The sequence below is a fragment of the Trachemys scripta genome, chromosome 2 (assembly GCF_013100865.1).
Source record: "Trachemys scripta elegans isolate TJP31775 chromosome 2, CAS_Tse_1.0, whole genome shotgun sequence".
Lineage (NCBI taxonomy): Eukaryota > Metazoa > Chordata > Testudines > Emydidae > Trachemys > Trachemys scripta.
In genome coordinates this window covers 231,763,738-231,777,279 of record NC_048299.1, presented here as the reverse complement: position 1 = coordinate 231,777,279, position 13,542 = coordinate 231,763,738, and the positions used below count along the sequence as shown (strand labels likewise).

General features: G+C 42.2%; 1 protein-coding gene and 1 pseudogene across 1 annotated transcript in view; both read right to left on the bottom strand.

Annotated features, from left to right (window-relative positions):
- STMN2 (stathmin 2) overlaps nucleotides 1-8,742 on the bottom strand; it is a 57,575-nt gene extending 48,833 nt beyond the window's left edge. The window contains exon 1 of the mRNA XM_034763168.1: nucleotides 8,532-8,742. Coding sequence (XP_034619059.1) covers nucleotides 8,532-8,550 — 19 coding nt within the window. The 5' untranslated portion in view covers nucleotides 8,551-8,742. The remainder of the gene's footprint in view (nucleotides 1-8,531) is intronic.
- A 4,039-nt stretch (nucleotides 8,743-12,781) lies between these two features.
- On the bottom strand, nucleotides 12,782-12,907 carry LOC117873987 (annotated as a pseudogene).
- Between the last annotated feature and the right edge of the window lie 635 nt (nucleotides 12,908-13,542).

The window sequence follows — 13,542 nt, the reverse complement described above, 5'->3', positions numbered from 1 at the left end:
TAGAAAGGGTGGAAAATCGGGTTGAGATGAAAAGCGATAGCCATGGGGTCACCACTGGGAATGTATATAGAAGTACTAAATTTATAGATTAACACGAACGAGTCTTTTAGTATATACATAGAGAGAGAGAGAGAGAGATGCATAATTTTTCAACTACAAGCTATCCTAAAGATTTTAAAGACCCCTTTAGGAAATATAACACTAATATAGCTTCAGGAAGGAAGTTGCCAAATTCCTTGATCTGATCACTGGGGTTGTTTTTTGTTTTGTTTTTAAAACTTGTATGACATCAGAGGATCTCAAAGCACTTCCATGCCTTAAGAAATTGAATTTTACATCACATCTCAGAGGTAAATGAATAACACTATCCCCATCTTTTTGATGAGGAAACGGAGGCACAAAGCAATTAAGTAACTTGCCCAAATTAAACAAGATGTCTGTGGCAGAACTGAGAACAAAACCCAGGCCCTGTGACTCACAGTTATGTGGCTTAACCACAACACCACCCTTTCTCTACAAAGTAAGTTTATTGTAATTACAGATTGTTCACATTCGAATAATTTTATATATATATATATATATATATATATATGCCAGAAATTAGAGTGATATGCTAACAACGAAAAAAATTGTTCAATAAAGCCTAATATTTGATGTTAATTCTATGTACCTGTTTAATTGCACAGGCCTGTAAGAGTAGCTTAAATTTACTTTCACTCATTAATATTAATATTATTACCAGATTGCAGACAGGAAAGGGAAAGCATACAGATGTAACAAAGAATGACATAATCACAAAGCAGATATGCATGCTGTTTACTGCTCAGACACACAACATTTTGAAGTACATTCTGTTTCAATAGATCCCCATTTTCTAAGATGGGTTCCTATAGTTAGGCTCCTAGATCCATATGCAAGCATCTAAATAAAATTGTCCTGAGATTCAAAGATGCTAAGTAATTATAACTCCCATTAACTCCAGGGTGAGTTGTGGGTGCTCAGTATCTCTTAAAATCAGGCCACTATTTTGTAGGTTCTTAAATATGGATTTGGGGACATGACAGTAGACACGTAAATGTGAAAATGTTGGCTCCTGTGTATCGAGAGAGGGATACTTGCTCTAGGATTAGCATTGTTTATAAATCAAAGAAAGAACAACAGCTTAGGCAGTATCAAAGGAATACAGAGCCTTAGGGCTCAGTCCTACCCTCAGATATGTGTGTATGATTGCAGCAGATCCTGTGAAAGCAACTACCTGGTGTCAGTGGCCCCATGCACCTGAGGGCAAGACTCGATCCTACTCATGTTGAGTTCAGTAGCAGAGCTCCAACTGACTCCCATGGGTGCAGGGTCTGGTCCTTAGTTTGGGGAGTCCACATCCCCCAAGCTGAATCTTCAGCCATCCATTTCATTGATACCGTAGTAGAATACATGTTCTTTATACTAGAATAATAGAAGCGTAGGACTAGAAAGGACCTCAAGAGGTCATCTAGTCTTCTCCCCTGCACTCAAGGCAGGACTAAGTAATAACTAGACCATCCCTGACAGGTGTTTGTCTAACCTGTTTTTAAAACCTTCAATGACAGAGATTCCACAACTCCCTAGGCAATGTGTTCTAGGGCTTAACTACCCTGACAGGAAGTTTTTCCTAATGTCCAACTTAAACCTCCCTTGCTGCAATTTAAGCCCACTGCTTCTTGTCCTATCCTCAGAGATTAACGAGAATAATTTTTCACCTTCCTCCTTGTAACAACATTTTATGTACTTGAAAATTGCTATCATGTTCCCCTTCAGTCTTCTCTTCTACAGACTAAATAAACCCAATATTTTCAATCTTTCCTCATAGGTCATGTTTTCCAGACTTTTAATAATTTTTGTTGCTCTTCTCTGGATTTTCTCCAATTTGTCCATATCCTTCCTGAAATGTGGCACCTAGAACTGGACACAATACTGCAGCTGAGATCTTATCACAGAGTAGAGTGGAAGAATTACTTCTCATGTCTTGTTTATAACATTCCCGCTAATTCATCCCAGAATAAGGTTTGCTCTTTTTGCTACAGTGCTACACTGTGGAGTCAGATTTAACTTGTGATCCATTATAAACCCCAGATCCCTTTCTGCAGTACTCCTTCCTAGGCAATCATTTCCCATATTGTATGTGTGCAATTCATTGTTCCTTCCTAAGTGGAGTACTTTATATTTTTCAGTATTGAATTTCATCCTGTTTATTTCAGACCATTTCTCCAGTTTGTCCAGGTAATTTTGAATTTTAATCCTATCCTCCAAAGCACTTGCAACATCTCCCAATTTGGTATCATCTGCAAACTTTATGCATTATCTAAATAATTTAGGAAGATATTGAACAGAACCAGACTCAGGACCAATCCGTACAGCACTCCGCTTGATATGCTTGACTGTGAACCACTGATGATTACTCTTTGGGAATGGTTTTCCATAAAGCACCCACTTTATAGTAGCTCCATCTAGGTTGTATTTCCCTAGTTTGTTTATGAGACGATCATGAGAGACAGTATCAAAAGCCTTACTAAAATCAAGACATACAACATCTACCGCTTCCCCTGTGTCCACAAGGCTTGTTACCCTCTCAAAGAAAGCTATTAAGTTGGTTTGACATGATTTATTCTTGACAAATCCATGTTGATTGTTACTTATCACCTTAGTATCTTCTAGGTGTTTGGAAATTGATTGGTTGATTATTTGCTCCACTATTTTTCTGGGTATTGAAGTTAAGATGACTATCCTATAATTCCCAAAAGTTGTCCTTATTCCCCTTTGTATAGATTGCCACTATAATTGCCCTCTTCCAGTCCTCTGGAATCTCTCCCACCTTTCATGAGTTTTTGAAGATAATCACTAAGAGTTGAGATAGCTCCTCAGTCAGCCTTTTACACATATAACATCGGATAATAGCAGGAGAACAATTTTTCTTTATAGTATTATTTGTATGAGCTGTTGGCTTTAGTTTTTAGGCAGATAGATATCACAAAAACAGCCTGTAACACTGACTGATGATGTGATGTTTGCTCTTCCAGGAAGCATTGCTTTGGGAGGCAGAGCTTCTGGGAATGTTAGCATTCAAAATACTGAAGACCAATAATTTAGGTAAGAAGGCAAAATGCTTATCATTCAAGGGGCTTTGCGGGGTACCTCTGTGTGAAAAGATAATCCTATCTGGGCTCTTTCATTCCAGAGGGTAATTGCCTAGTGGGCAGATATCAGTTCTCCTGGGTTCTAACTGTGGATCTACCATGAATGTGCTGTTTGGTCTTTGGCAGGTCACTTAGGAAAAATATTTTCTAGTGTGTTTACTAAATTTGGATGACTCCATTTCTGGGTGTCAATTTTAAGGCACCTAGAGGCTGATTACTATAAGAAAATAATTATATTCTAGCAGCTTTGCACTATAGCTATCGATGCGGTCATTATTTAATAATAAAGACTATCCGTGTAAAACAAAATCTAGTGAAATGTAGCATTAAATTGCAAACACAAGGAAAAGAGCAAAAATGAAATCCTAAATTAGTTGCTGATGGAAAAAGACGGTAATTGTCATAATTGATACAAGTGAATTATATATAGATGAATGAAAAGCCTTTGGTATAAAAGCTGGGGAATGGATGGACATCTTAGAAGTTTTCACTCTTTTGTATTTTGTGTTTATTTGCTCAGAAAATTATGTGATGTCTTGCATAAGATGATGTAATATGTAATATGAGGTCACATTCCTGCCAGGAAGCATCAGGTAGCAGGTGAAGAAGTGCTGTCAGGTAGTACGAAACCCAGTAATTTCTTGACTATATGAGCTGTTTTTTTAAAATTGTCAACTGAATTTTCATGAGAAGTAAGACTCTCCTACTTTTTAAAAACAGGAAGTGAATATAAACAATATGAAGTCTTCATTGCTCTAATGACTAGTATTTGGCAGCAGATTTTTGGTGACCAAAAAATCTCCACTAATTTGATTCTGATAATAATAGAACCTGAAAGTATTTCTAATACTCCACTTCAACAAAAGTTTAGAATCATAGGATCTGTTCCTGCCCAATTCAGGCAAAACTCTTATTAACTTCACTGGACTCTAGGCACTCTTATTTTTAATACCATTTAAAGGTAATTTCCCATTAACTTGGTCTGATACTTTGAATATTAATTTTAATTTTCTGACATTAAAGGTTATTAAAAAGTTGGATTCACTTTTATAAGAAGGAAAAACCTGAAGGTTTAGTAGGTTTGTGCAATCTGAAGATGCATAATAATGGACAGGAACATATTTTTGGCTTGAGTCCAGCATGGTACTTAATCACATATCTAAGTTTAAACACAAACATAATCCAATTGACATCAATAGGACGACTCCTGCTTAGAGTTAAGCACCCACTTAAGTGCTTTGCTGGCTGAGGGCCACAGTGCTCAGCACTTTGTAGGATCAAACCCTTAGTTATGAAAATGTTATACAATAAATGGTTACATTAAATAATACACAGATCAATAGCTTCACATCTATATTTATTTACTCAATATGACAATAATGCTATATGCTGGTATTTGGGGAACACATCTTTAACAGCTATTATATATTCTTCAGGATGTCTATCCAACTCTGAGACCATAGCTAAGAAATTGGGTTTTTTTTAATAGAAGAAAAACTCTGAACCACTTTTATAGCATTTTAATCAATAGGACTGAAATATGGAAATGATCTAAAGTATGATTGGTTGAGCTTCACAATCCTGCCCACCCTTCCTGTCACCCTTCATTACAATTTTGAAATCGAACTGAACAATACTGAACAAGTATTATTTACAATTGTCAGTGTATTTCTATTAGACAGAATCTTATTAAAATTAAGCAGATAGGAGGACCGGGATAGAAGGCTAGTTTTGTGTAAGATTTTTGTCTGAACATGTTGTCATGTTAAAATAGCCTTTAAATGTACAAGACATAACATAAGGAAACTAGATTAGGCTTTTCAGATTCATTTCTGAGTTCTAATGACATTAAACACCACCTGAGCTTCAACCTCCCATTACCAGGATGCCAGAAGAACTGTGGGATATGGATAGCCCATTATTTCTCTGGTGTCTCCTCCACCCTGGTCATTTAGATGTATATAATACATTGTGGGTATACGAATAAACACATCAAATATATTCAGATTTTATTTGGAACAAAATGTCAAAAGTTATGTATCATTTAGAGTAAAGGGGGGCATGGATCAGCGTTCATGTTGCACTGCCCATCAGTACCCGGCTCAAGCCAGGGAAGATAGTGATCCAACGAGCGGACCAAATCCGGTGATGAATCCTGGTCACGTGCCACCTGAGGCACATACTGTACAGACGCTCAGAAGATTTAGGGTAAAAATAAAAGAAATGGCAATCCTATGTGCAGTCAGGTTATATGAAATCTAGTGAATAACGCGCACACACATATAGAACAAAAACAACAACTAAAACCGAATTGGCCAATAATAAAAGCATATTGAGGCCTTGATTTTTCATTCTGACAAAATTCCTGTTGAAGTCTAAAGGAAATTTTGCTTGCGTAAGGAGTTCAGAGTTAGGCCCTGTGTTACGTTAGTGTTACAGAATATTAAGCAAATGCCTATCTGTAAGAACATGTTTAGTTCCATTGAAGTCAATAGGACTATTCACGTGCTTAAAATTAAGCATATGATTAAGTACTTTGCTGGACTGGGGCCATAAACATTATGGGGAGCCGGATCCTGCACAACTGAAGTTGATGAGAGTTTTGCTATTGACTCTGGTGCTGACATGATCTAGCCCTTATTTAGAGCTTTGTAATAATACAGTGTACAGAAGGAAATTAATTAAACCATTGTGATTCCCCTCAATGGACAAGTGAGTAAAAGCTTCATGCGCTGGTCCAGAAGCAATGTGGCTTATTTAACAGCAACTGGAGATTTGCAAGATGGTAAATAACCATCTTTTCAAGTAAAACTAAAACTTATTTTCTGAAGAAAACACATTCCTTTTTCATTACTTTTCTATAGAAGCAAGCCCTTGGAATAGACAAAAAGGTCCTCTTATATTTTAGGACTTGAAGTACCTTCTAAAGTCAAATCTCTGTAAAAGTAAAGACTAGAGAAGTAGACAATAGAGCCATTACTCCTTTGGGAAGTTTATAGAAAGAAGCTATTTAATCCTTAATCAAATAGTTAAAAAAAACAACTCTTCAAAAATTGCAATGCAATTAATATTTTAAAGAAGTTTTAAAAAATATGTAGCTGTATATCTTTGGGAGAGCAAAAAGGCTTGCTAATCAGGACCTAATTAATAGGCAGGCTGGGAAGATTTAGTCAGTCAGTCTCTGGGTAAATCTAACGATTTCAACCACCTCCCTGCTGCAGAAACCTTTATATTTGAAGAAAGCCATGATCATTAATCAAAGACTGAAGAGCCCTTTCTTCTATGGCGACAGAGTTCCTAACAGGGGCCTTCTGCAGTGATCAGTCTCCAACTGACTACAAATTATCAATACTGATTACCAGCTTGCTGCAATGGGGAGGGGATGACTTGCTCAGCACTGCAGGGCTGGCCAGACTCCCACAGCTCCTGTCTCAGTCTGTTTGCATCTACAGCTGTCCCATGCCTTTTCCCTACAGGTGACAATGCCAGGTTAGAATGGTTTCCACGCCCAGGGATTATTTCTCAGATCAAAGAAAGAGAATCCTAGTGTTGTTTTTAAATGTAGAACTAATGTCTGGAGGATTCATGTTAACTTTGGACAAATGATCAAGAATGAAACAGGATTATTATTTCAGGTTTCAGATTATTATTTCCATAGTGATTCAGTAGTGAGTACATGGGCTTTTTTTTTTTTTTTTTCCTGAGGGCCAGATAAAGGTGTTTAAACCTTGCTTTCCTTATTCTGGGTGGCTGTTGTGAGTGGGGGTGTTTGATAGGGAACTATTTTGAAACTTTTTGATTTCTAAGGTATCAACCACATTTTCCCCTTTTCCAAAGGAAGCAGAAAGGAATTTGATGATCTGGAGATCTTTTAAAAGACTGGTCTGGTGGCTAATCCATTTCGCTCCTTTCCACACCCTCCGCTGCAACCTCTATTTGCACCACAACGCAGTTAACCGCAGTCAGTGAAACAAAAGGAGTCGGGGGAGAATGTCCTGCTTGTGCCTCTTAATTTTAGCCCTAGATAGGGGCGATTCCCCAGAAGGTTAAATTAAACCGCAATCATGGCTCCGAGCCTCTGCAATCAGTGGACATCTCGCCTTCTTGCTTCTCAGATACCAAAGGGTGTGAGAGATTAGGCAAAGCCACGCACGTTAACCACACCCACACCCACAATGAGTGAGTGGGGATGGATGGGGCGGGGCTGCGGAGTCCACACATACAGTTTGCGTTCGCTTTAGTGGGACAAAGTAAAAAAGATAAGCCTGTCACTCCCGACAAAACAGGGCGGGGGATGGGGAGAGAAGCTGCTGCGTTATCTAGAAAAAAATATCCTGGTAGGAGGGTACCTTTATTATCCAATGACCTACTTTTCTGTGTGCAATCAGACTGCAGGGGTACAAGATTCCAGGCTTTAGAGCAGGAACGAGGTGGATCTTTCAAAAGCCGTTTGGGTTTGTTCTCCTGGTGATGTGCACACAGCCTTTGCGTTGCTAGCCCCCCCCCCTTCCCCACTTCTTAATGTCTAAGGGGACTGGGGAGGGTACTGTACACTGGGCGAGGGCTCCCTGGGCGTGCCTGGGAGGAGACAGCTGCAGCAGCCGTATGGGTGGGGTCTGTCTGCCTGCATTGTGCTGGGCTGCTGGAGTCTGTGGCGCTAAGCTCTGCAGGTGCCCTCTCCTCAGGAACTCCGGGAGCAGCGGTGCACAGCGTTACACAAAGAAACCCAATGTCACCCCCAACCCCACCCTACCCCACCCCCTCCCTCCTTAAAACAAAGGGCGGACCTCTTCTTTGCAAGGCGATCGGGTTATATATCGAATTAGCAAAATAGAAAAGTCTCTCTCTACATCCTGTCGCTGGGGAGATGAAGGTGTCTTTCCTTTTCAGTCACGAAACTGATCAGTTTCACTGTGCAAGTGTTTTGCTTTTAACACATCATCTCTAAGAAATAGCTGAAATGAAGAGCGAGCAATATCTTGAGACCTGGCGATAAGGGGCTTTATAAAAACACACACATACCACATTTCAGAATAGGTAAGGGCACTTTTTTTGGTGCCACTCACAAAAAACTCTCTTTAAAACCAAATAAATCTCCTTGAAATGAGTGTTCAACTTATTTGCCTTAATCACCCAAGAGCAATCTGCCATCAGATCTCAGTCTAAGACTTCCAAAGAGCCCCGGGGTCCCAACCCTCCTCCCTGCTTTTTGATTTAAAAAAAAATTAAACAAAAAGATTTAACATTGTCTTGGCTTTTTCTAAACATTAAGGCCTCCTAAGGGAGCACCCAGGACAGCCGCTGGTCCTAGGATATAGTGGTTGTTGCATTGGCTGAAGAAAAAGAGATGCGATTTCTTACCCATTGCTGTTTTAGCCATGGTGGGATGGAAGTGCAGAGTCTCAGAGGCGGTGAAGGCAAAGGGGTCCAGCTACAGCAGTGGAGAGGGAGAGAGAAGACTGAATAAGGCACTGAGTCAGCAGCGTGGGGCTGTGCAAGAGAAGGAGCAAGAGGCAGGAGCCCATGAATAATTATCACTCCTCTACCCAAGCAGATTGGCTCTAGAGGTCCCCTGACATGACTCCTGCGGAGCTAGAATCTCCAAGCATTAAATATTGATCCCCCAATGGTGCGGGAGTACAAAGTGCTAGAATGGAGTTTGAAATGGAAATCGGTCCTTGAGTGTCTCTCCCCCCGTCTTTTTAGTTTTAATAGTACAGTCCATGTCAAATGTTTTATGTCTTACATGAAAAGCCTATTGGGGTTGAAAGCTCTCCTGTTGCTACCTGGAAAATATGCACAAATGAATTTTTAACACAATTTAACACTGATATGACAAAGGGGGAAATAATTCAAAGGTTTTCTGAGCCGTTTTAGCAATAACAGTAGTTTACATTATTTTACCTCTGTACAGTGCTTTACTGTATATTGGCTGTTGCAACACACACAAATGCTTGTACTGCAAGTTCTTGCTTTTCAATATTTATTTTGTTTCCCAGACTCATCCATCAATTATGCATTCAGTGGTAAAACCTACAGGATGGCAGGGATACTAATTAATGTTTGCAAAGTGCTCTAGAAAATGCAAAGCAGTCTCCATGTGAAAATTAGTATTATTATTGCATTATCGCACTAGCCACCTCTTTGATGTACAATCAAAACAACAATGGAAATCTGCTTGGTAAAAGAGTGTGGAATATGAGTGAATACTCAAAAACATCACCTGAAAGAGGATTGCCTGGGACTTGAGAAATTATAAAGTATTTATCAGTTTTGGAGCATGATGAAGAAAAACCTGTTTTGTGGGCAAGGGAGAGGGAGAAAAGGAAATAATTGAGGGGGAAAACGTTTTCCTTCATTGTATCCAGGGGAAAGCAAGTGACGTGTTTGGAAACAATTTAAGAGAAATCTGGGTAGTGATCTGAAGCTATGGATGGGAATATGGTGTAACCCGAATATATGTTCTAGTTGGGGGAAAGTCACTGTCCAGGTATAGGCAGTATACAAAGCCTGGTATGGGATTAAGTGGCGGATAGGTGGTCCCATCATCCTTTACTGCATATGTATCCTCAGCTCTACCCAGCATAAGAAAATAACAATGGTAAGTATTACAGCACTGGCACACATAGATGTAGTCATCGGGAACATTTCTAATTGGGGTAACGAATTTGAGGGGGGAAGGACCATGGAGCCATTCCAAGATCTCTCGCGCTCTCTCTCTCTCCATTGTGATGATAGGCTTCCAGAACGTGCTTGGGCTAACAGTACTCTTCTCCTTCCTCCACATGTACTGTTCACTATCACATTTGCCACAGCTTAGTGGTGTTCCTTGTGCTGGACAATAGTTCAGTGTCATTTATCCAGTGCGGTTGATTATGCTAAGAAATGCAGCATCCCCTCTGAAAGCGGGGCCCAGCGGATGAGGTGAGGCTGTGGCCACTTTCCCCCTTGTCCTTGTGTTTGTCAGTTTCGATCTGCAGAGTGGTTGGTTTTTGTTAATGAGAGCAGAAGACTGGAAGTAGGTTGGGGGAGAAGAACCCTCCTACAGGCGGAGAAATACAGGCTGAAGGGTGTGGGTTGTATATAAACTCCTCAGTGTGGACATATTGCAGCGTCAGGGCTGTTTGAGGTGAGCTGTCAAGAAAGCTTTAGTCTATTAGCCTACTGACGTTGGGAAGATTAGGTAGCTTGCTGAGATGTGGTGAAGAGCTTAGTTCCCAGAGTGCCTGACCCAGGACTACTCAACCACACACGGTAGGAAAGTGGTCCCCAGATTCCCACGACCAACCATCCTTTGTGAGTGCAAAGGTTTGGGTGAGAGGGCCATCTTTTCCGTGATGAGGTGGATTGAGGAATTTAGAATGCAGGGTGGCGGGTTTGGGAGGTGGGGAGAATCGGTGGGGACGGGTCGTGAGTGAAATGGGGGGTGCTGCTGGGGTGAGGAGGAGCTGGGATGGGCCTGCCCGGGGTTACTGCTCCTGCAGAGGGGCTGGGAGGCTGGAGTTAGGGAAAGGTGCTGTCCTGAGCTCATGGAGGGTCCTAGCCAGAAAGCCAGACACTCCCATTTTAACGTCCCACAGGGCAGGTCCTCCCCCTGTATTAATGCAGCTGTGTCTAGTTCTAGTCTACAGGGGCTTATTTTGTATTCTTCGAGGCCGCCTTCTGGGCCATCAACGGGATGTTTCCTATACAAACCCCTTTCCCTTTCCTGCCTCTGGAGATTTCCATTACTTGCATCTGAAGAAGTGAGGTTCTTACCCAGGAAAGCTTATGCTCCCAATACTTCTGTTAGTCTCAAAGGTGCCACAGGACCCTCTGTTGTCTTTTCCCAGGAAGGAGGCTGGAGCTCTCCTGGGTCCTGAAACTTCCCTAGGCCTCGAAAAGATTGTGCAATAAATAGCCTCACACATCCGCCCCTCACCCCATATTACAGACACAACTAGAACCAGCGCAGTTCCGACCCGCTGCATCAAACGGGGGGAGAGTGGAGAGGAAAGGCAGGACGCTCTGCAGATCCATACACTGGTTAGCTGCTCCTGACCCAAAAGGGCCGGTGTCACCACAGCGCAGCCAGTCCCAGCGCAGCCGATGCTGAATACGGGGCCCGGATAAATCAGGATTTGCTTCTTCCTATTGTCATTTTTATAATAATAATAATAATTAATAATTAATAAATAATGAGCAATAGCTAGACACCCCCTAGGTCACGTGCCCGCTGGGATAAACATGAAACCTCCTCCCGCCCCCCAGCCAGGGCATCCAGCCGCTCTCAGCTCTCTGGCTGCAGCAGGGAGCCCGGGGGGTTATCTACAATGCTCAGCTGGGGTGGAAGGGCGGTGGCTGCATTGCCCTGCTGCACCCTGACTCTAATGAACTGCCCATGGCATGCAACACCTAGCACCCCCTGGGTTCTCTGCACAGCATCGGAAAACAAGCTCCGCTTCCGTTTTGCAATAGCCTTGCCCACCCCAGAAGAGGTTTATTTTATTTTATTTTATTTTATTTTATTTTATTTTCTTAAAGCAGAGCAGCCGGGTCACCAAGCGGAGCAGGAGGGAGGGGAGTTCTCGTTTGTAAGGGGAGAACGGAAGGTTAATGATTCCTCAGAGGAGCTGCCAGTGTCTGGGCTTCGGGCGGAGGCTTTTTCTTACAGTCCTTCTGCCAAGGACAGCAGCGATCTTCCGATTGCCGCTGGCTTGTTACCGTGCCGTTTGGAAGATGCTTTTCCTTCCAGGCAGCCTCCTCCCACCCCAGCGCAGTGGCTCCAGGCTGCAATTGACACACCTGGGGGAACCCTGTCTGCTGCCCCTGGTCCACCCCACCCCAAAGCTCCCCACCGCGCCACTCCCAGAAGAGAGCGACCCCCCCCACACCTCCCAGTGTGATTGGCAAAGGAGGCTCTGAATCGTGCAGCTGATGGTTAGCTATACAGGCTGTCTGAACGGGCGGAATCACTGACACTCCTGCGTCTGTCCGAGGGTGGGGCTGCTCGTGTCTTTTCTTCTCCGGCCACCATCAGGAGAGACAGAGAGAGAGAGAGAAAGAGAGAGAGCTCAGAGCCAGCCCCTGCCGCCCTGCTCCCCCCCACCCCACCTGGCAGGGATAGATGAGGAGACCTGAGCCAAATCGGGGAAGCTTTTTCTCACCTCAGCGGCCTTTCAGGCAGCTTCCCCCCTTTCTATTTCTGAACCAATACATGTTGCAGAATAGCAAGGCCCCTTATTGTGCTGTCAGGCATGTGAAGAAAAGCTGGCTCTCCCCAGAGGACAGGGGGAGGGGCACTGGGCCTTAGATTTCTTTGCCGAGAAACTGGCTCAAGAAATTACTTGACAATCAATGTCACCTCCAGCACTTGACAAGACAATTATTGCTGGGGAGTAAGTGATCAGACACACCATATATCATTTAGGATCCAAAGCCCTTTTATGGTGAGTGCAAAAATTTTAGAGGAAAATGGGATTTTCCTAGCAAAGCCAAGCTTGTCCTTCTCTGTCAGGGGAAGTTTCTCTCATATGTGGGCCAAAGAATGTGGATTTCTAAGGCTCTTGTTTGATGTTGCAGTATATGTGTGTGTTGTTAGAGAAACTATGCCCACATCTTGATTTCTGAATGAACATTGTAATTATTTAATAATATAAAGCTCTCAGATAGAGAACATATCAGATATTAAACTGATAAGAACAGATACTACGCTTGATCTTAGCCCCTTAATTACCTCCAAATGGCGGGCAAGGCATGGGCTGAAGGAGGAGCGCTGGTCCTGGTTCTTCTGTGACCTTGGCCAAGTCTTAGAACCTCTTTCTTCAGTTTCCCCAGCTGTCAGCTGCAATGATAATAATTGTGCCTCCGGGTAGTGTTGAGTGGATAAATATTTACACAGCACTTTGAAGAATATTGGTGCTAGAGAAGTGCTAAGAAATGGAAGGGATTTATATGAGGGCATCCTGTCCATTGTCCTGCCAGTGCTGGGTGATTCCCTATGGTATATGCTTCAGACTTTTGCCTCACCTAGTTTAAATAACTCCAAATCTGGGACTCCCACTACTTACTTTCGGAAGACTTTTATACAGTCTAATAGGCATCGCTATTTAGGCCTCATTTAGAACATCTTTTAAATTTACCTTTGGCCACTTCCATGCTCTTTGACAACCCCAAGCAATAATTCTCTCTTCATGGTTTTTATACCTACCTGATCTCAGAAAATCATTATTAATTAATTATCACAGGTTTGTGTCCTTGACAGTTCCCTTTTCTCTCACCAACAAGGCTGTGTTCTTGCTCTAGCATTATTTAGCATCATGTTGCAGCTGTTCTAATCGATGCATTCAGAGACATTGACTGTGGCATTTATATACAGTATTGTATAGATGAA